This window comes from Etheostoma spectabile, chromosome 11, assembly GCF_008692095.1.
Source record: "Etheostoma spectabile isolate EspeVRDwgs_2016 chromosome 11, UIUC_Espe_1.0, whole genome shotgun sequence".
In the NCBI taxonomy this organism is placed as follows: Eukaryota; Metazoa; Chordata; class Actinopteri; order Perciformes; family Percidae; genus Etheostoma; species Etheostoma spectabile.
This window is the reverse complement of record NC_045743.1, coordinates 6,685,692-6,709,467: the sequence shown is the minus strand read 5'-3', so window position 1 is coordinate 6,709,467 and position 23,776 is coordinate 6,685,692. Positions and strand designations below refer to the sequence as shown.

Below are 23,776 nucleotides of genomic sequence, written 5' to 3'. Positions count from 1 at the left end.
GACAAGTTCACAGCAGCTGCACCACGGATGTACAGCTGCACCCATGGATGTATTAAGAGAACTTCACGTTTGAATTTGCCTCTGTCTTTAGTTTTCTTCATTTCCACTTTCAAGTAGAGTTTACTAACTGCTTGGGAAAGGAGCCTCTTCTGCCCTCTACAGGTAGAAACCAAGTATGATCTGATGAATAGTGAGAGTTACAGTACAGCGTGTGAAGGATGGTCTGGCAAAGCGAGACTAGAGTTACAGAAACACCATTACTAAAAGTTTTACGATGCGCTTATGGTTCCACAGTGTCCAGGGAATATGTGAAAGAATCATGAAGTAGCTCAGCTTTTTGGATGATAATACAACACACAAATAGGATTAAAATTGGTGTGAGGTTGAATTTTTGTATATTTATTGTCATTAGCCTTTTTTCACAGTAGGAACGTTGACTTGTAATTGGAGGAAAATCCGCTGGTTTTTACTAATACCATGACAAAAACAATGGCTCTGTTCTGTTAAGGTGACCCAGAAAGTCATGACAGTGTGACAAGCAGCTAAATGGAATTCAGCTATTTTTTATTTCACTATTTCAGAGTCACTATAATTTGCATGGATTTATAACTGGAATGAAATTCACTTTTATATAATGACCAGTGTCAGATAACTTTCTGTTTAAAATTAGGGTATGGGTACTTGATTTCATCTGACAGAGCCATCGCAAAAGGTTTGGAAATCTCTGCCCTCATGCCTTATTGATGCTGACGGATGAAAGACTGAGGTCTAAATATCAAGTTATATACACAATATCCATTAGACTTTATTGTTCTGGTTACAAATTTGACCAGGATGGGAAGCATTCACTGAAAAAGAAAAGATATTGACTTGTGGAAATCTTTTACAGTTGCTGATAATAATGATCTGCTGTGAATTAAGTGCCTTTGCTTGCATTATGCTGCTGCAAAGTTGTTGACGATGTCACCCTGTTGTATCTGAGCAGTCCAGTCCTCCTTGATGTATTGGTGGTACGGGTCATTAGAGTGCTCTCTCCTCTTGGATTTGACTGTGCTCACCAGCATAGCCACAAGTATGAAGGCAAACATGCCAATCATCACAGCCAGATACCAGATGACGTTCCTGAAGTTCTCCTCAGCCAGGGTCTTGTCCAAAGCGTTGGCTGCAGCTGTCTTGTTATACCTCCAGTTGTCAAGGTAATGACCCAAAGCATTGGTCAGGGACCCCTCCAGGTAAAGGGTCAGGTTGGACCAATCAGGTGCACTCATCTATTTAGAGGGGAAAACAAATGAGGATTTGCTGCAATGTCCAGAAAGTTTAAGACAATTTACAAATAGTGAAGTAAATTAAATTCATAGTATCCAAATTCCAAAGGCACAAGAGAGATATTAAAAAAAGTAGATTTTGGAGTAAATGATGTGCACATTTCCCTGGGAAAAGTCTTAAATCCTCTAAAAGCTCAAATCGTGTGTATATTTCTACACCAAGATAGTAATAACTAAATAAACAGTTTAGCAGTTAGATTTAATTTAGCTAGTTCTTCGAGTTTAACAATAACTTCTAGGTTCTTTAAAGCAGAAAGCAAAAAGTAAGAGAGCTCTAAAAAGCCAAATCATCATGTCTCAAACTGATAATTGAAACTATTGTTTCCACCCATGTACCCTCATTTAAGTGCAATTCTACAGCCAATCATTTAAATAACATGATAAACAGGTTTAGCAGCTTTAATTTCATATTATCATTTAACTAAACAGAAATGAAGACTACAATATTTTTTCAGCTATACTCTACCAACCTTCTGCCAGTTTTTCAAATGCCGCATAATGAAATTTGTCACCTTGGGGTGAAAACAGAACAGAATAGCAAATAACTAACAGAGAGCACAGCATGCAACAGTAAGAAGCAAAGTCACTAGCTCACAGGAACAAAGTCATCCTCTACTTTTTCTTTGTTTACTTTTTTAATCTTTTCTCCCGGGCTAACAGTGGGTTTAGAGTTGTGTGTGTGGGTGTGGTCAGAGAATAGAATATATTGGAATGCCTTCATTGCCATTATACACAAGTGCAGTACATGTGCAAAGACATTGAAGCAACCCCTTTACAGTGTCGAAACAAAATATAAAAATTTAAAATATAAAATATAAAAATACAAAGTATAGGTAGTGCAGAAAAAAAAAGGGAAGAGGAAAAATAGTGGGGCATGACCTTGATAACGTTAGGCTTACAAATAGTTTATGTAGCTGATAAAGAAAATTGAGTGCTGGAAGTCATTATAACTTGACACACACACACACATTCATATGCATTATTATCCAGCAACAAATGCAGAGCAGGAAAGTGAATAACTGAAGATTGACCTGACCACCTGTAATTCCTCATCTGCCCACACGGAGTGAGCACACTGCAAAAGGACAGTTATTGCTACTCTGTAGTAATTTAACCGAAGCTCTCCCTAGATGGCAGCAAAATGCAACATATTTTAGAGTCATGTTCAAACACACTTACAACATTTTATTAGAGAAGTTAGACAGTGATTGCTCCACTATCAAATTATCAAATTAATATTGTTTGTCTCCCTGTTCTTTAAAAAAGCAAACATGTGATATTTGGTCATGTGAGGAATTGAAATGGGGTCTTCATTTGAGGTCAAATGATGTATCAGTGTCAGTCACAATACAGCACTGTTAAGTCATCAGAGATCCATTGTCTTGCTCAAGGACACTTCAGCATGGTTTTTGCTGACAACAACGCTTGGTACTTGATCTTGTGTTTGAAGGGGTGGTGTTTCACTCTCTGGAGTGTTACTCTCTGCTGGAGCGGATGACTACCATCACCTCTGATCAGCCCCAGATCATGTTTGTTTGTCCGGTGCCAGCGGGCGGATCTGTAAAGTGAAACAAGAGAAAAAGGAAACAGCATGCACAAAGAAACAGATGCACATACTGTACATAATGGACGTATAAAGTCAAGCTGAAAATGAGTTTGGAACTGGTAAATTCTTAACCTAAAAGAGTTGGATGACAAAAGGGGTTTTGTAAGTTTTGTAAGATAAAAAAGGGAATGTTAGTATATTGCAAATGCAAATGCAAACCTTAAAATAAGGTGTCTGATGGAAAGGAAAATTTGCATGTGCAAATATGATTAGGCAGGGCCTTTCTGTGTGGAGCTGGGATATTGGGTTATTGTGGGTTTCCCCCCGGTGCCCTGATTTCCTTCCACCACCACTGTTTGTCAGGTTAGTGCTGTCAATGTCAATGCCTCTTGATCAAAAGGCTCTGGCAAATAAGACTGGAGTAGGTCCCCAGGCGTCTGTGGTTGCTCCCTGCTCCTATAAAAGCCTGAAGGATTTTTATAAATATGACAATTTTAATTATATTTGATAATTAGATATGTATGAAGTACAACAGTCAGAACAGTAGCAGACACATATTGTACAATGGTAAAGGTAGACATACACTCATATATGCAATTAATGCAACATCCTTAAATGTTGAGGGTAAAATTACAGCTTTAAAGAATTATTCTGTAAACATTGTTTTTATAACTTTTTAACAAGGCACCCATTTAAGGAAGGTATTTCCTAAGGTTGTTGTTTTTTTTAACCTGGCCCCCAAAAGCGTTTTTTAATAATGGATCATAACTGATAAAAGCATCAGTTAGCTATTAATAAAATAATAAGTTACAACTTATAAACTCTTTTTAAAGGGTACCATATTATCTTACCAGTCAATAATTCAAAGTTGGATTCATTTTACCATCAACATACAAGAATTTAGAAAAACATATATATTTACTTAATATGATTGTGATACACACTATTCTGTTTAGGTTACACTGCTCCAACTGGCTGCACAGTGCTTAAAACGTCATCAATATGTTTGCAGAAAATGTAATTTGTATATTCCTAGTTTTCTTTCAAAGAAACTAGAAACTGTAGACACAATTTAATAAATAGAAGGATGTAGAGTGTCCAATACCAGCATGGTAAATGTATGCAGATACTTGATTAATACAAAGTACACCGAACATGTACAGCTCTTCCTGGGTGTAAACAAGTTAAGGACAGCAAAACTATGACTTTACTAACCTAAGGGCCCATGACATCATCCATCATCACAAGTCTGGCTGGACAGAGACCGACCAGAAGAGCAACGGAAACCCCTAGGCAAAGAGAGGGCAGTGCCACTGGAGCCAGTGAATCATAGACCCCCTGATGGGTTGCATGTTACATAAAGACTTAAATGCAGATTCCCACATATTCAACGGATATACTGTGCCTACTTATTTACGCACACATAGGCAGGAACATGCTCATGCGTGGTGTGTTCTTGTTACCTCATATGTTAATTGTGTGTATGTGTGTGCTTGTGGTCATTTGGGTTATATCATTCATAAAGCGTAAACACAAACCAGTGAGTCACAGGGGTCAAGATACATGCTTATATAAACGAGGGAAAATAAAAAATAAGTGGTTGAAAGTTAGAATGAGAAGGGTCTTCCTGTTTTTTCACATTCATTTGATTCAGTACAGTCTGAGGTATCTGGCAAGCCTGTACAATTTGTACATTTTGCATAGCTGAAGTGTTAAAAACAATGACATAATAGAGGTGCATTTTAACATTATTGTACATACACATAAATCAGGCTACTTTCAATACTGGGAAAATACCATGTTTTTATGATACATAATTGTGACATTGCTTTTTCTGAGAAAATGCAAAACATTGTAGAGGGAGAATTCAGGTCCTGTAGGAGTTACCCAAGACAATTAGCCTAGAAATGTAGATGCACTCTAGTGGCAGCAAGTGTAATTTGCAGCCAGGGTCACTCTAGCAACTCTCCGTTGGCTTGCGAGATGGAAAAAAACTAATTCTGGTCAGGCCAATCACATTGTGTATAGAATCGGTGGGCGGGCTTAACTTAAGGAAGGCAGAGTTGTGACGGTTCCCTGCTACTTGAAAACAAAAAAAATGGCTGTTGCTGTTGGCGAACAGCAGTCTTTTGAATCAGTTTTGGCCGCGACTCTGGGAGACTTGGAGTTATGTACTGCACTTATGCAAGTCATTCTTAAAAAAAGAAGATGTGTTCGGAGTCTTGCCAACCGGATACGGAAAAGTTTAATCTATCAACTAGCTTTGCTCTGGTCGGCTATTGCGTGCAGAGGGAAATTGAAAGACAACCGTTTAAAAGTAGGTGCTTTAGTACAACTAGCAGGAATCAAGTTTTACTTGAGGTGAGTTTGAAGACAATACCTTTTTAATCATTAAATTGATAGCCTACACATTTTTGTTTTATCTCTTTTCTGTATTTTAGTTTGTAGACGGTCCTTAAGATCAATAAATGCCGTTTCAACACTGGAACTAAACAGAGCTGAATTAGCACAACTTTCTACAGCAGTCCGATTCACTGTCTTCACTCGGAAGGAATCACTGCACACGGTTAGGCACTTTTAATGACATTTTTGAACATGTTAAGAGGCTGAAAACACGTTTAAAACTTGCTCTATTTAAGCCTGTTGGGTGCTAAGCTACCAGGAGAATAATGCAGTGTAGGGAGCACCGATTGTTTTCCTTTTTCCTTCTAATGACAGCACTCCAAATTTACAACAACAGAGCTATGTGTTGGAATCGACCGGAATTCTCCTTTAAAATCAAATCTGTGTATCATATTGGTGCCCAATACCTGACAGAACTGTTTGGGTGAGCTTCACAAATAGCACAATACTCACACCAAGTCAACAGCGAAGGATTTAAGGAGGTAGGATCTTAAATTCCTAGAAATCCCTGCACCCAAAAAGCCTGCACATAGCCTCTAGGTGCCAGTGTACTAGTAACCAGCTGCGGAGGCCTACAAGAGAAGAACAAACTGGCCAAAAGGCTTTCAAATAAGCCTTGCAGTTGATTGTGCTGTCTGTTACTACTGTTTGATATGTTTCATGGTTTAACTGTTTGTTTATTTAAATGTACCCATGACTCCCTGTTAAGGAGTATTGATACTGAGTGGATTATACTGGTGGGAGGGATAGGACATTTGCATTGCTCTATGAGAGAAGTCAACAGGCCTGCCCCACAATTGTCCACCCCTGTACTGCCTAAATGCCACTTATCCCTCTGGAGCCAGCTATTACATGAATGGTATTGCCTCTCTGTTCTCGGAGACGTATGGGGTTCAGGAATTCTGACGCCTGTGCCTAATAATCCCAACTTGCAAAGTTGTCACATCCTCCCCATCTTGACAAGATGCAATGTGCACACCCCTGGATGCAGCTGCTGGATCACAGAAGAGTGCATCACCACTGTAACCTATAAGCCTGACACAAATACAAAAGTGAAAGCACACACATTAAGGAAACAGTTCAAAATAAGAAATGATACAAACCAAAACATAACATGCAAGCATTGATAGAACTAAAACCTTATTATAGTATCCTAATTTTAAATGCAGCTACCTTTATATTCACTGTATAAATATGTGTACTTATTTTAATGGGGGGATGGGGGGGGCGTGTTATCCCCCAGTCCATTGCGCCACCACCACCTAGGGGGGAAAAAAAGGTCTTCAGATCCTACTGGGGAACCAGGCAACTGGTAAAGGCCAAAGTGTATGACCCATTACATTGCTTCACAAGTTGATTTCTCCTTGCTGTGAAGCAGTAGAAACACCACAAGGCTGTTGTCAAACAGATCTGCGGAGATGCAACACATCCTGCCGGAGGCAAAGGCACAGCCCGGCCCACCCCTAAAAACACACCCAAAGCGTCCATATGCCCTGGGACTGGAGGAGGCTTACAGGTTTCAGTGGAACTATTTCCACTTAGGAGATCTAAGCTGTTTAGCTTCTCCCTCTCAGTCGTCAAAGCATGAAGCAGTGTTTGAGGATGGGGCGAGACACCTCGGGACCACCTCTGACAGGCACTCCATCTTAATTCTGAGGAGCAACTACCCTAACAGACTCAAAGGCACAAAGACATGGAGCTTGCTATGAGGCCATGCTGAATGAGTGTAAACAAACAGTAGGCCCGCACAGGCATGTTTGTAGGCTCAAGCAACCACACCTACTGTAGATGATTTTAATGTCCTGAGTTGACTTCTCAGGCAGTCTGACAGAATTTAACTCTGACCATCTTCATCCTAAGACATTTGATTACTATAACTTGTTGGAAGAAGTAGACAGGATGTCAGTAAAGTGCTGTCTTTAGAAGATCAGTGCTGAGCATTAATTACATTTGTTGCCAAAAGATTACCACTCTAAAAGATTCCACACAGCACTAATAAGAAGACATAATATAGGGAGAAGGCTGAGTCAATGCAATCACTGACACAGATTGCCAATAGGATGTAAATAAAGACTAAGCATGTTATGTTACGGGTTACGGTGTTTTAATGGGGGAAGTCCTGCTTAGCAAGCCTTTAGGCAAACAAATGCCATCTTATCCGTAGAGTTCATCTGACACTGATATGTTGTTATGCCACAGTTGTATATTCTAAGATGTGTAACCTTTATATCTGTGAATATGATGTGCAACCTTTGGACAGGTCTTAATATTGAGAGTAAAATTGCAAGCCTGTACAAAAATAACCATGCTATATATAATAGCATTCATATAAAATTTCAATTAAATTTTTCCTATGCATGTTACACAGAGCTATTGACAGATTGGAAAGGATACAGCCTAATTAATCCCATCTAATAATATCATCATTCCGACGCAGTGAGGCTATTTGGAGCAGTTGTTTCAGGCTATTGTTCGTGTTTTCACTCTCCAAAATAGACAATGAACAAAGCATGGCCTGTATGACAGTACTTTTCCACAAGGACAATATTATTGCTTCCCTCCAGTAAAGAGGGAGGGTGTGAGTTGGGTGAGGGTTAGTGGAGGAGTATGCAAAGCATGTAAGAGAATGGAATGACAAGTGAAAAAGGAAATTCAAACTAGTTTGAAGTACAGCGCTGTCAAACCCAACTCGTCAAACTTGTGTGTTGTGTCTTACAGCAGGGATGTAAAATAACACCAATAGAAGAGAGCTGAGGTCCTGGCCTGCAGCTTTAAGACTGTCAGAGAGGAAACACAAGGACATGTTATTGTGCACAGGCAGATTATCAATTAGATGATTGCTATTGCATGAGAACTATATACCTGTACTACTTAAATAAACAGTAGTGGAAGGACATTTACTTAAGTAAATGTAGTTTGACACCTTTGCCTTTTACTGAAATATCTCAACAACTATTTTGTTGATTGATGTGAAATTTGGTGCAAAAATCCATGGTGCCCAGAGGATGAACACTAGTGATGTAGTGCTTACCTGACTTCCTTTAGCAACACCAGGTCAAAGTTTTCACTTATGGTGTGAAATATTTTAACATCTCCTGGATGGATTGACAAAAAGCAGTTATCTGACATTTATGTTCCCCAGAGGATGTATCACATTGACTTTTGTGATACGTCGACTTTCCCAGCACCACCAGCAGCTTCACATTTGTGGTTTTGAGTGAAATATTTCGACAACTATCAGATTGATTGCCATGAAATTTTGACATTCATGTTGTCACTTTGATGACACCCTGATTTGCCTCCAGCCTTATTACTAAGTCAACTGTATTATTTGTCCAATATTTTGGTTTATGACCAAATACAGCAACAACATCCTCAATCTGTAGTTTGCATTTAGTGCTAGTGTTACATTTAAACGTTTACACATGCTTTAACCTCGGAAAATAAGAGCACTGATGCAATATTCGCAATAACATTCAAGGGACTGAGAAGGCATTGTTTAATCAACTCAGAAACAACATAGTGAGGCATTTAATCTTCAATCATTCTCTTGGCACATGTCTGAAGAGGGTAAAGGGGTGTAGTTTTCTTTTAGCTGAGGTGAATTGAGGTCCTCCTTACACCAGTTGAAAAATAGTCAATCATGGTTGAGTGAATGATGCATAAACAATAATCACATCTTCCTGCACAGGTCTGTATCCCACTTTCATAAGAGAAATGTGCTCTTCCTGCTGAAGGTAAGGTTTTAGGTTGTACTAAAAGAAAATTTTCCATTGAAGAAATTAATAGTTACTTATTCACCTGCCTTGCAAAGCACCTGCTGTTCGGAAAATAGGTAATATTTTTAATTTGTTCCTTCCCACACACCTTGTTGAAGTGTGCGTGCTATGGTACATGTTCATTTGTTGCAAGGGGAAGTCATAGGACATCAGTGATGCAACATTTCATGGTCTCTAAATGCCATAACAGTGTAAAAGTGTAAATTGTGTCACTCCTAAAAAACATATTGTATTCATCAACACATTACCTAACCATATGAATCATTATGATATTGCTTAGTTTTGCAATTTGGCCTCTAGGTTTACTAACAAGTAGATTTTAAAGTATGCCGTATTCACAGGTTAACATTTAATCCACTCTTATTTAATCATGGAAAGTTACAGAGGTGTAAGTTTTGGTTGTCTGAGGGTACAGGAATGTATGGAGCTAAACTAGTAGGAAGTGGAGATTACTAAACCACTGATCCTGGCTTTTTAATCTTGTGTAAAGAAGCCTGGAATCACCCAACGCTCTTTTGGCTCTGAGCAGACTAGTAAGGCCGTGCTTGGGTTTATGTTACCCTGGACAACAATGACAGAAAGTCCCAAAATATATGGGGAACACTGGATGGGAGGGTAGGTCTGTCACAACCCATTTCAGATGTTCATGTTAAGCCACTGTTTTATAAAAGGTATTTTCTCCAACTGTTCCTGTTTTTTACTGTCACAACATAAAGAATGAGTACACATTTGTCTTTGTCTCCTCAGAAATTTTATTTTCTTTCTCTAAAAATAACGCAATGTATATTTAAAGCTCTTTCCCATACAGTAATCATCACACATTAATCCTCATGTTATTAACAAGGATTGGCCTGTCACATTATAACACCGACATTTTAGACGATTCACGTAAACACATTTATTTTTCAGCAGGGGAGGGGGACAGTCACTTTAAAATGGGAATGTATAAACTAAAACTAGACATACATGACAAAGGTGATTTATCACATGGCTTTAAACAAATATGGTATTCACTGCACAACATTTTTATGACTTTTTTTTTTTTTTTTTTTACTAAGACACGATTGGTAAGAGGTTTATAAAAGATGCATTTGAAACAAGATTAAATGCACTAAAGGTACATTTACACACAGTAAATATACAACAGATAGCCTGCTATAGAAGAAATTTATATTGTGAGTGAAGCAACGAGCCCTGAATTATAAGGTATGTTGTATTGTAGGTCACAGGTAACATAATAGAGACTCACTTATTAATGATCTGACTATAAAATGAGATAGACATTAAATATAAATTTAACAGAATCATGAGCATTGGTACGTGTGACCTTTGTTATAATACAGTAGTGCATAAAAAGTACATATATAAGATTTTATATACCAATACAGATTCTGTTATGAATGGAATTTAGTCACCAGTGACAACAAATTGAATAGTCAAATCAAAAGTACCATACTCTATTAATTTTGGCTATTTCTTTTCTTAAGATGATAAAATATATAAATAAGAGGATAACAATTTCTAATATTGTGCTTCATTTCATAGTCTGTGCTGCTGAACACATGTAAGCTTGACCTACCTCCAGTAGGCTAAATCAAACCAGTGATTATGATAATCACCATAAATATAATCATCATATGTAACAGCAGCAGAGAAGTAATGCTTTTAGAACTTAACTAAATTTAAAATCTTCATAATGGTTCCCTTACAAAAGAGATAGTTCCCAACAAACAAAATGGTTAAGTGATTTACTAATAACCTTGAAATGACAGTTCAGGGCACAATAAAAATTATATAGTAACCACATACTCAAAGTTCTACTGATACAATGCAGTAATAATACAGTGTTCAGTGGCAGAAACTTGTTCAAAACTATCATGGCCTATAACCTAAAGTTTGTTTGACTACAACTACGTATGCTACACCATCAGTTAAGCCTACAATCACCATCAACAATGGGGCAAAAAAAACAGGATACATTTTTCAAGAAAAAAAAAAAAGGCAAGAGACAGACAAGTGCATATGTCAAATAAGAACAATTCTAAAAACCCAGTACATATTCTGAATGCAGGATTAACAGCACTGTACAAAATAAAAAAATAAGCTTCATAGTCTTAAGAATACATTTGTGTGTGGAGAAGCTTTAATCATTTAAATAAATGATTAGAATAAGCTTAAAACCCTGTTAAAGAGCTACAAATGACAACTGTAAATATTACAGACAGCTTCTCAAATCTTTGAAAATGCAACTGTTTGTTAACAGCCCCCCCCCCCCCACCACCACCTTAATAAAAGCCCCCACACCAATCAGTTAGTTCAGTGCAGAGTTCAATTACAGAGAGAAATAAACAAACATAAAGATGCCCAAACAGCAGACACACACCAGACTCACGTTAAGAATACATTTATCTCTAGGTGACTCGTACAGCATCTCTGCAATGACTGTTGCATCCTCCTGCTGTATTTTCTGCTGATCGGTCTGTGGTCTGTCCTTACAGCCACAAAACATTCCAGTACACGCATACACCTGTCAGTCTCGTGATAAACATTGCAGTTTTCTTCTCTGGTCATCTCCAGCGTTCCATTACCAAACTGCTCTGCAGGGGTGGTGGCAGGGGATGTTTCTGTACTAGGGGTTGCTGGGTCATGGTCAGTGGATGGGACCAGGAGTTTGACATCCGCCCCATCCAAACACATCTCCTTTCTGATATCTGGGGGCAAATCTTTATGAAGTCTCCCATCCCACTACAATGGCTCTTTTCATTCAGCCTGTAGGTCTCCTTTCGGTCCTTTGTGGAAATCATTTTGATGTTGCGAAGCCCCCATAATGTGGTGGTGCGAACCTGTTCCTCATCTGGTGGAGAGGTGCAGAGGCTGACCATGACCGCAACAGCCCCTGAAATCCAGAACAGCCCAGCGGCAAAATACATGTAGTGAACATTAAAAATGAAGGCAGGCCTATCATCTGGCTGATCACAGCGAGGCTGGCGGTAGACAAAAGCTAGGATCAGTCGTAGGGCACCGAGTGTGAAACCTGTCATGCCTCCGCAAAATGCACCCATCTCATTACACCGTTTCCAAAACACACCTAACAGGAAAAGGGCAGCAATTGGTGGAGTGAGGTAGCCAGCAACTTCCTGGATATAGAGGTACGTCTGTCCACCTTGCATATTAATAATAACAGGAACCCAGGCAATGCTGATTGCCACCATGACAACAACAAACAGGCGGCCCACAGTCATCAACTCACGCTGAGATGCGTTCTTCCGAACAGTTTTGTAGATGTCCAGTGTGAAGATTGTGCTTGCACTATTGAAGATCGAGTCTAGATCACTCATCAGGGCAGCGATCATGACTGCCATCATCAGACCCCTTAGTCCAACAGGCATCACTGCCATGACCAGGCGTGGGTAGGCAAGGTTTGAGCAACCAGCCTGAGAACCACACACAGCCATGCAGTGCTCTGGCCCAATGCAGGCAATCTCGTCCGCAAACAAGATGCGGGAGATCATTCCAGGGATGACTATTAGAAACATGGGCAGAATCTTGAGGAATCCAGCCATTAGCGTAGAGCCCTTAGCATGAACAATGTTCTTTGCTGCTAGTACTCTCTGAACAATGACTTGGTCTGCACACCAGTACCAAATAGATGCAGGGGTCTGGCCAAGAATAAAGCCTGGCCATGGGATGTCTTCATCCATGGGACCTCGAAGGATGCGTAGGGAGTTTGGTTTGGGCTCAATGCGGCAGGAAGGAGAATAGGTGAAGTTTCCAGTGGCCATAATAGCAGTAACATTGGGAACTGCCAGCATGTACTTTGTTCTGACACCCTCTAGCCCGCCAACTTTGATCAGGCTGAGGATGGTTAAGGTTAGGGCTCCACCAATCATCAACACTGCCTGAAGTGCATCCGTGTAGAGTACTGCCATCAATCCACCAGTGACCGTGAGCAATGCAGTCATACTGATGAGCAGAACAATAGACACATAAAGGTTCCACCCCAGGGACTCCTGAATGAAGAGAGCTCCAGCATATAAGTCCACAGAGAGCTTGGTAAATATGTAAAGTAACACAGACAAGAGAGCAAAATAAACCTTTAGCCTGGTGCCACCGTAGCGTTTTGACAGGTACTCTGGCATGGTGTAGACTCCAGAGTGTATATACACAGGGATAAAAACCCAGCCAAGCAGCTGAAGAAGTAGAAGGGCATTAAATTCCCATGCTCCAACAGCAAAGCCACTTGCTGCTCCTGACCCAGCCAGGCCAATGAAATGTTCACTGCCAATGTTGCTGACAAAGAGGGAGGCACCTACCACTATCCATGACATGGAGCGTCCAGCCAGGAAGTAGCCACTCACAGTGCTGCGATTGGCTTTCCACATGGCAAAAAACCCAATGGCTAGCACCAGAACAAAATACAGTCCTACCACAGCTATGTCCACTGTTTCCATTCCAGGACCCATTTTTGCAGATTACTTTGAAAAACAATCTCTTGGCTCACAACAATACAAATCCTTACAAAAAAAAAAGGAATACAAAAGTCAAACTTATAGACTCAATTGTTCAAAAAGGAGCAATAGAAATGCTTTGCTTTGGTTTGCTGTCTGGATGGAATCTGTAGTATCCACAGTCAGATCAAATTCACTAGGCGTGCTTCGGAGGGTGTTATCAACTGGCACTGAGGTCGTTCTAGTTTTAGGGGAGGATGTTGTAGGCCTCTGGTCTAGAAAAGCCTAGCGTTAGCATTCCTGCAAGACAGCAAAGACAACGAAAAACACCTCATTAGAGTCGTAATATAAGACGGGAAAAATCACAAAAATGCTTAAAAGTTTACAGTCTATCAGGATAGAACTTAAAGTGAGGTTTAAAAATGGCTGGAGTCAAATTAACCATCATATCACAATCCATAACCTAAAATTATCAAAATCACAATGAAAAAAAAAAAAAAAGGTAAAATATCGCATAGTGCTCTATAAACCACATGTGGTTTAATAAGAATGCGGATAATTCAGTTTTGCAACTGCAGTATTTTTCCAGCATCACTCATTGGGTTTAGCCTGCCTATGACTTTCCTCCTTAATCTTTTTAACACAAAGAACTTAAGCCTGTAAAGCTCAATAACATTATGCAAGACATCAATAAGAGTCAACAAGGAACAAAAACATGTAGCCAAAGACAATGCAGTTCCTACATTACCTAGTAAGTGGCCTGACTTATATCATCGTCAAAATTCTTGACATGCCTCTATGTAGGTAATCTTAAGCATTTTTGGAAAATGCTAAAGATTACAAAATCGTGATATGCCACCTTATGGTTAAGCCATGAATAAAACAAAAGCACATGGACGTACCAGGACCCAAAAGGACGGGCAGACAGACTCTGTCTAATATATATATAGCCTCCATTGTCATGAATAGATTAATATCCTTTATTAGCAAAGTTATATAATGTGGGATTCAAACATAATCACTACCAGCCACTCTGGCTTCTGCCAAAATAAAAATAAAATATGGGGCTGCCGCTGTCACAGGGACACTAACTTAAGGCCAAGCTGATTGATAGAACTGTGTAAAAAATATATATATATATATATATATATATATATTATATATATATATATATATATATATATATCTATCCCTTTCTGTAACATATTACTGACAAAGGGAAAGCCAACAACTAATTTCCACCAGTGGTGATGGAACTGGAGTTCTGCCATAAGAAAGTTCAATTAATGAGACTGTGCCAGGTATTCAAAAGCAAAGAAAGATGCAGACGCAAACTAGCCTTGACATGCATAAAGCCCGGGGGATTTACTAAACCCTAAGGTACATTGCTCAACCACAAGGGAGGTGATGACTTATAGGCTAACAATGTTTGAAAAAGTGAAAGAAATTACAGATTTTGGTACTCTTGCACAAGTCCATGTAGCTTGAATGGAGACACTGAATGCTTTACCATTCCTTTCAAATATGAGCTACAAATGAATTAAACATTGTCTATCCAGTTGCCACCACGTCAAAACAGTGGCATCGTGGATACTTGGTGTACAGAACAACTACTGTTTCACTTGACGGCCAAATGTGGCTGACAGTCTTTGAATACAAAGGAGAGTTGACACCAGTCCAAGGCATGCATGTGGTGCACAGACGCACCTATCAGGAGTGTGGAAATTTCTAGAAGTCACTCCGACTACAAGAGCTGCGCATCTTTAAAGGACCTTGCATCCGAGGTGCACTGCAGGATTCGTTTTTAGATATGTATTATAGCATACAGGCAAGTATGACATGATGTTACAAAGTGTTTCTTCCAGGCTAAAGTCAGCGGCCAGATCTCAACGGAACTGTCAGCTGGTTGAGATATACAGTCTATGCATTTGACACATGGTAGAAATGGTACATTCATTGTCGTTCCGGAAAACACAAAAGTACAGCGTTAATGCAAACATATGACCACATATTTCAAAAGTCACAGTCACTCGAGCCCTCACCGGCTTCATTGTTTCAACATTAAAGATGTACCTTGTTGGCTCGTGTTAGCATACACGCTAAAGATGCTAAAACGCCACTCCACGCCACAGAGGGGAGATCTCGGAGATGTGAATGAAGAAGTGACTCCTTCCTGAAGACCGGTCCTCCCAAAGGATAGCTGCGTCTCGTACTACGCAGTGCTCCTTCACAGTCGATATGTTCTTTTGACGTTCGCAGTCCGTTTTTATATTCCGTACCTTACGTTTCACGGGAGCCGTGATGACCGCTAGACATTTGCTGCCTCTCCTCTTTATATGAGCCCGTTCAATCCGTGCCCCACCCACGTGTACACACACAGCCGCGAGGCGTTTGGGTGCTAAAACACCAATTGGAAATTTCTCAAGATAATAATCCCGGACTCTTGTATTGACTTAATGTTTACATTAACTAAATTATAAAAGGAAGCCTTTATTTTAGAAAAGTGGCCAACTAACACCTTCCACAGCATGTTTTAATTAGGAGAAGACAATTCACCACTTTGTTTGCTTTTTCTATCAAAAATAACGTAGCCTAATAAACACCTATAAATTATATCAAATTAATCGGAATTAAACAATGGAAACTCTGTTAACTTTACATTAGTCTACTGCCAATGACGATGACACTTTATTTATAAAGATAGTTGTATATTTTATTTTCTATGGTAAATGCAATACGCTGCAGTAGCCTATAAACTACCTTATTAAACAAACCTACCTCATAATACAGTTTAGATAATCTTTTCCAGCATGCAACCACAATATATATATGTATATGAAATTGGCTTATTAACCTGAAATGCCTCAGTCGTAATGTCTCAAATTAGAAACTACTAGAAACCCCTACTCGGACTGATCTTTTAATCGGATTTTGGAGTTATAATATGGAACCATCCAGAAACGTTCAATGCTGCCTCTTTTTTTAACTTTTTCAGTGCATTATTTTTCCTAAAGCTCCCCTAAAATGGAATTGTATCCTGTAGACGAATGAAAAAGCCCAGAACAAAAGATAAGAGACAGAAAGGTATGCATACGGATTTCTTGCAAGCACATATTGGCCTATTTTTGTTTTACAACAAGGATGAACATGATGACATAGGAAGGCATCAGGCTAGTCAGTGAGGAAATGGATGTCACTTTAGGCCATAGGAGGAAATTTTCCGTTAGCGGTGGCTAAAACGACCTCTTTGGGGGGCACCAAGCATTCCTCTTTGCAGGAAAAACCCCGTCTTCATTGGCTAATATAGGCTAAATATAACTGGCAACAGCTTCAGCTGTCACATGGTTGACTTCCAACAAAACATCCTGCAAAGCAGACATGCTTTGCATACTACCGGGGGAGGGAATCAGTAAATTTCCACTCACTCTTCTAGAGAGATATTTTGGAAAATTCCATTTCAAGAAAAACTTCATTTCCCGTCAAACCCTGCGCGTCTGTGTTTGTTGAGCGACAGCAGGTCACTCGAGGACAAATGGCAGTGTACATTTTTTGTGTTTTCTTTACTTGTCAAAGTTGGAAATGAACACTTTTGTAACGGTTATGTTGCTTTTTTTCCTAAAACCACCAGTATAAACTAATCACTAATACCATATTATTACCACTAGTTTTACACTTATTTTTCAAATTCATGGTCATTAAACCCCATTTATATTAAATAATATCCACATTTTGAGAAAAAAATATATTTTATATTTACATAAATTATTAAATTAAATTATTTCTGATACATAAATTATCAGAAATAATGAATATTTTTGACAAATAATACTAATACCAAAAAAATAAGAGGCTGTTGAGTGAATAATCACTGGTATAAGTCAAAGTTTAGTAAGGAAACCATTTCAATTTTGTTTTCCAATGCTACAAAATTTATTAAAATACCCCAAATTCCATGAAAGTAATCGTCAATTTTACCTGCGAAGAACGTTGTATGGAACCATCCATCTTAGTTTTGGGGAATTTGGTTGAAAGAAACCCAAATTTCCGATGTACAAAGTTTGAAAACAACAGGAGGGTTAATTAATTAAACTTATGAATTAATTTACCTTTTTGAAATTACCGCATGGCTTTGCAATTGTCCTTTAATTTTCTTGGAAAAGCTGATCTGATTATATTTTAAGTATCGACCATTGTGCCTTCAAATCAAATGCACTTATAAATTATATATTATCTGCCTAGTCATGGTAGCCTATTTAGTGGTGTTGTTGTCTAATATTAACACATTTTAGACAATACATTTGACTCATTCATTCTCCACATAGACACTTACCCAATCCACCAGTATTTTTGAAAGACAATATAGCCAATCAGCTATCATGTAAAAAATTGTTATTATTAACATTATTTCAGAGGATATCCAACATGTAGGCCTAAATGAGTACATAAACATAGCCCCATATGAATACAAATACATGAACAAGTAGTAGGCTTATGTACAAGTATTAACGAAACATTAAAGTGGACATATATACATAATAATAAAAAAGCTAGTTTACTAGTTTATCTTGCTTTTTTACTCAGTCTGAATTTAGAAATCATACTGCTTGACTCAACGTTATTTGCAAATTATGATGTAAAGGACAGTAGCAAACAAAAATGAAAAACGTAAAATGATCTTCTATTTGGTAGGCCATGATAGTGGTTACTTACTTTATGTTCTGTGATAATCACAAAAGCATTTATTTTCTTTAATTCTGATGTTAATTAAAAGAATAAGTCATTTTACCTTGGAACTCCTTGAACGTATTCCCATCCCAGAATACAGACATTCTGGTTAAATATTCTCAAATAACACAGCTGTCATAATGCAATAATACATAAACCCGCAGGCCTTACAAGCAGTACATGCAAAGAGAGAAGTAAAGAAAAAAGTATTTTTGCCAAATATCAGTAAATTGTTTGGGTCCCTTAAGCTGTAATGCCCACTTTTTAGCACATTATATCATTGTAATAATAATCATCATAATCATTTTAACAACCAATAAAACAATGTAAGAATCGTGCACTTTAGTATCTGCTATATATGGAACGAAGCATTTATTTTCTTTGACCACACAGTGGTTATTCAAATAAAGAATATAGCCTGTGTAAAACAAGTTGTTGATTAACCGTGTCAGTAAGTACTTAGACATGGGAAAGATCCTGGTTTCCCATCATGCATTGAGGTTTTGGGTAGATCAACTCTAGTGTCTGGCTCCACAAACTGCCGCCACATTAATCTTTTAAGATTATCATTGCTCTCATCTTGCCACTGACAGTCATGCATTGTACAGTGTAATTGATCCTGTGCAGGCCTAGCTCACTTTAAAGTTCCTGTTTGCTTTGGCCAGCTTTTGCCTCTTCATCCCAGCAATAAGACCTGTGGTGTTAACTAGCATCATGTCTCAAATTATGTTTCTCATTGTGGGAGAATTCATGACAAAATAGTTTAGTTATAGTTCACTACTCAGCAGGTTATTTATAAGTAGGCCGTGTGGAGATATTAAATATACCTCATTTCAAAATCTTTTAAAGTGATTTGTATCGTTGCCAAAAAGTGGTCCAATTTCTCAGTCACTCAATAAATGTAAAGTTGGACTGACCACCGATTAGCTGTTTATTTAGTCTATTATTGGTTTGCTATTTCTGTGGTTATTGACAGTTTGTATATCACCTTATTTTTCCATTAACCTCCTATCCAGGTTTATGGAGGAAAAGGCAGCAATGCCACAGCTCTCTCTCTTTGCTACAGGAGCTGGCTCCAGTGTCTGTCAGTTATTTTCAGCCTTTTCAGTCTTTTTTCTTTAATCGATCAACTTGGTCAATGGTCAAGCCTGTGGGTATTTCTGCTAAGATATTTAACAAAACCATCTGGTTACTGGCCACAACAAAACCAAAGCTTCATTTTATTATTTTATAAATTTATAAATTTGTTTGTGAAAACTCATTATTAGGCTAAATTTCCCTTCAATCCAGGATATACTGTATATACTGTATATACTACATATATATATATATATTTTATATATAAATACATTTGTGACATTACACTGCCAAAAAAAGAATTAATTTCTACATTGGTGTGCTGAAGAAGCCAGTGCTGAGAGAGGAAATTTTGGACATTTGGACCTTATTCTAAGATATTAAGGTTGAAGAACTTCTTCAAACTCTTACTCGAATGACAAGTGTTTGCCCGTCTTACTTCAGTTTTTTTTTTTATCAAGATTCTTCATCATCAATACGTTTTTCATGTGACAGAACTTTTTCAGCAACACATTTTTGGAACTGAAAATGAAAGATGATAATTGCTGTGCTCTTGCTCTCATGTCACAGTACTCCAAAATTGTAGTTGATGCTAATTACACATCTCCTCCATTCATTGTCAGGGGTTAAGATAGGAAGTGGATGAAAGTGGAAACTGGTATGCAGGATCATGTTTACCGTTACCTTGTTTTCTCAGTGAGATGGGGGCTTGATTCTCATTGGTAGAAGTTTTCAGTATGAATCCCCACAAAGTTATTTATGGACAAACATTAGAAGCATAAGGGCTTACAGTAGGAAAGCATCTTGCTTTATTGTGTGAATTAGCACACCTTACTTTGTTGTTATTGCTAACATTTGGCTCTGGCAATCCTACACAACTCATAGAACCATTGTTAGAGTGTATACTTATTCTGCAAATGCTGCACAATCTTCTAGATTCGTTTATCATTTTTAATATCCATCTGGATCTTTGCAAACTGAGTTTGGTACAGGGATGAATTCTGCAAAATTGTAAGTGAGTTAGTTTCATGACCACTGGGATATGTTTGTTTAAATGTATCATGTTGCTGTAGCGCCACAAAAGCAAATCCGGCACATTATCTCTTTTTTGTTTTTTGAAATTTCACGGTGCTTACAAATGATGGCCGTTTGTCAGGGAGGCAACTTGTACGAGACTTTAGCAACCACTTCAAGGTCAATGTTGACCTGTGAACTTGTCACAGGAAAAGCTCTATTATTAAATTATTTACCATCTAGTTTCTGAGATATCTCTTCTTCTAGTAAGGATGCAGCTGTCCAAGAGGTGAACTGGCATCTCTCCAGCTACCAGTCCCCCACCACACTTTGATCCATATTGGGACTTGAACCACCAACCCTCCTTTTTCCCATCCAAACTCCCTACAGACTGAGCTACTGCCACTCGTCACATGCAATGTACGCACATAACCTTTATTCCACAAAGGAAGTTAGCCAGATTATCTTTGAGTTAGCTGACATCCCACAAATATTTGCAAACTTGAAGATAACAGGTTTCACAGGGCTAGTTACCGCAAAGTGTAAACTCGGGGAGTATGTGTGTAACTCTTTCCAAACCAGCAATGAGCTTGTTCAAGAAGTGACATTTGAGACAAAGACAGATCAAGTGTAGTGCAACTACCGTAAATCAAACAAATAGAATGCCATCCGAGAGCTCATGCATGTCATTTTGCGCAAATAGGCCATACCGCCAATAATTTGGCAATCCGTTGTAGAAAAACAGAATGCAATTCCAAAAATAAATTCAATTTTTTTTGTTCAGATGTTTGATCGAACTAACCGACCAAATTTAATGAAGATTGGGATTCTGTGTAAGAGATAATTCACCAAGTTTAGTAGGTATTCAAATATAAAGTGCTTTTAAATGGCCACACGGTGGCGCTGCCCATGCCAGAAACTACCAGGTTTTGCCTTGGTGCATGACATAGCCTTCCAAAATTTGAATGGACTCGTTAAAGTAGTTTTTAATGATAATTTCCTAAATAACAGACAGACAAGCACTATTGAAAACATAAACTCATAGGTGGAATTAAAACGGTTTAATAAAGAAGAAAATTAATTCTTAATTTCACTGTAATGTTGTGGGATATTGTTTTAGTTTCATAATAAATAAGTATGACAAATGTAAAACAGTCTTTTAGAAGCAAGGTGTGAGAAAAAAAGTTGGCAGACAATGTTGGCAAAAAACAAAACCTATGACAGAGAATGATATTAAACAGTAAATAGTGCTTTGTGGAGAAATCTCACATTTCTATTATTTTGCAGTGGACATTTGTAGTTATGTAACTGAGAAGGTAAATCTTTTGTTTTTGCTGCATTTTGCTGAACTTTCTATGCACGGTATTGTGCACCATGCTTCATTCTGCATGGCTTTCTCACTCTCAAAACAGTCCTAGTAAGCCTATCCTAATGTTTTTTGAGAGGAAAGGCAGAATTGACTTTTTAAAAATGAGTTTAATGATGTTTTTGACTTATCTAAAACTGTTTTGACTGTAGTACCATGATTGTTTTATTTGTCAAGGCCTTCATGGGATCACCTAAAATACAGTTTGGAGTCAATGAGGGAATAACAGGCCTCACTTTTTAGAGCACTGCGGGCAGATACTTTCCAATACTCGGTTTTCTCACTTTGTCTATATACATCTTGTATATTATTGGTAAATACTGTATTATGTCATTAAGTCTATAAAAAATGTTGTATTATTAAATTAAATGTTAAATCATCTTAAATCTCCGGTGCAAAAGGCTTAGAAATATTATTGTCCACTAGCTGCCTCTTGATTGTTAGAATTGTGAGGCCTGTAAATGTTGCAAACATGTGTAATATTTGATGTAAATAAATCTGTAAAGTCAGTAAAACGAGCTTTGTCTACAGTCCGTTATTTAACAATAGCCTATTGAACAATTAGCATGTCACTCAAATTACACGCAAACATGCTACAGTAAACAGTGAAATACTGTGATGTCAGCTTAACAAAAGAAAGCATAATATAATAAATATAGGGTATAATATACTTTCAAAACACTTCAAAAAGGCAACAGAAAATTTGAATGCTAAAAATAAAAGGAAAATGGTTTTGACTGTAAACAGCTTTGCATCAGATAGAACATGTGGGTGAAAAGTCACAACTTAGAAATCTTTGTTTAATCACAGTTCCGACTCGCAACGTCAATATATTCCATGAATTGTCACAAGAGAAGAATGACCAGTATTTGTCAATGAATAACTGTGTTGTACAAATACTAATAACTTATACAGTTGAACATTTTGCATTCAATGAATAACAAGTGTTTAAAAAGAGCAAAATCACAAATAACTTTTCCATTAATCTCACTGATTGACGTCCTACCTTTTAGTTTAAAAATGTGTTCTGTGCTGTATATTTCCTAATATTTGTATTGATACTTTTAACATAAAGCACTGTAATTGGCCATAAGGAAATGGTTGTATAATACAGGAGCGCCATCTAGAGACTGGTGCCTTGTGTGCACACACAACCTGTTCAATTTAATTCAATACAATACAACTTTATTACTCTGTACTGTGTGTATACATATATATATATATATATATATATATAATATATAATATTTAATATATATAATATATATAACACAGTAGATAATACAACATAAATACTCATTCATACAAACTTTCAATATATATCAGAATATTTGCACCTGAACATCTACTTTGTCAATCAATAAACTTGAATTTTCATCCTAACCCTTCCTAATTTTTATACCTCTAGGAAATTTTTGTTTTTTTTACATCTTCTTGAACTGAGTGATGTTTGTGCTTTGCTGGACTTGGAGTTCCACATCCAAATCATTCCATAATTTCACAATACATATTACAGTAAAATACAAATACTATTCATAGATGTATGAACATGTTTCTTTAAATTAAACTTTCCTATTAAATTACAACCACCCTCCCTGTCAAGAACAGTTTTTGTATCTTACCTGGTAATAAATAATGTATGCTTCATGCATTATTTGTGCAATGTTGTTTGGTCATGCCCAGTCCTGTACAATGCAACCTTTGACTAATTAAATCTTGACCTGATTGCCTAAACGAAGGCATTGTTACCCACCTGGATGCAATCAGAAGATACTGATCTTTAGCTTATGAGCCTTTTGTCTTGAGAAAAAAAAGCATGCAATGCATGCCAACTGAAAGCAGCAACCTCGACTAGAGGGGGGGACCAAGCCGAGGTATAAAAAGAGAAAACAGCTAGTCATGGTGTACATTTTCACAAACTAACCTTTGTCTTTTTACACCATAATCTAAGCATTACAAGTTTGACAAAATTGTAAGAGGTGTTTGTCTCATCTGTCATTGTCAGATTGGGATTGCAAAATTGCCACAACAGAAGGAAGAGGCAGCGCCCAAGAAGGAGAATGTGAAACTGGTTGGACATGAGCCATGTCCCG

The 23,776-nt window shown here is 37.8% G+C and overlaps 2 protein-coding genes across 2 annotated transcripts; both read right to left on the bottom strand.

Annotated features, from left to right (window-relative positions):
* Positions 1-785: 785 nt before the first annotated feature.
* LOC116697953 (potassium voltage-gated channel subfamily E member 2) lies at positions 786-1,986 on the bottom strand. The gene is made up of 2 exons (XM_032529605.1): positions 1,796-1,986; positions 786-1,268 (listed from the first exon to the last, which is right to left on the bottom strand). The coding sequence occupies exons 1-2, from the start codon at positions 1,820-1,822 to the stop codon at positions 936-938; spliced, it is 360 nt and encodes a 119-aa protein (XP_032385496.1). The 5' UTR covers positions 1,823-1,986; the 3' UTR covers positions 786-935.
* Positions 1,987-9,964: 7,978 nt separating this feature from the next.
* On the bottom strand, positions 9,965-15,851 carry slc5a3b (solute carrier family 5 member 3b). Its single transcript, XM_032529569.1, is given in 4 exon segments — positions 9,965-11,558; positions 11,561-11,797; positions 11,800-13,801; positions 15,575-15,851. Coding segments are annotated over 3 exon segments (2,127 nt in total). The 5' UTR covers positions 13,517-13,801; positions 15,575-15,851; the 3' UTR covers positions 9,965-11,385.
* Positions 15,852-23,776: the final 7,925 nt, after the last annotated feature.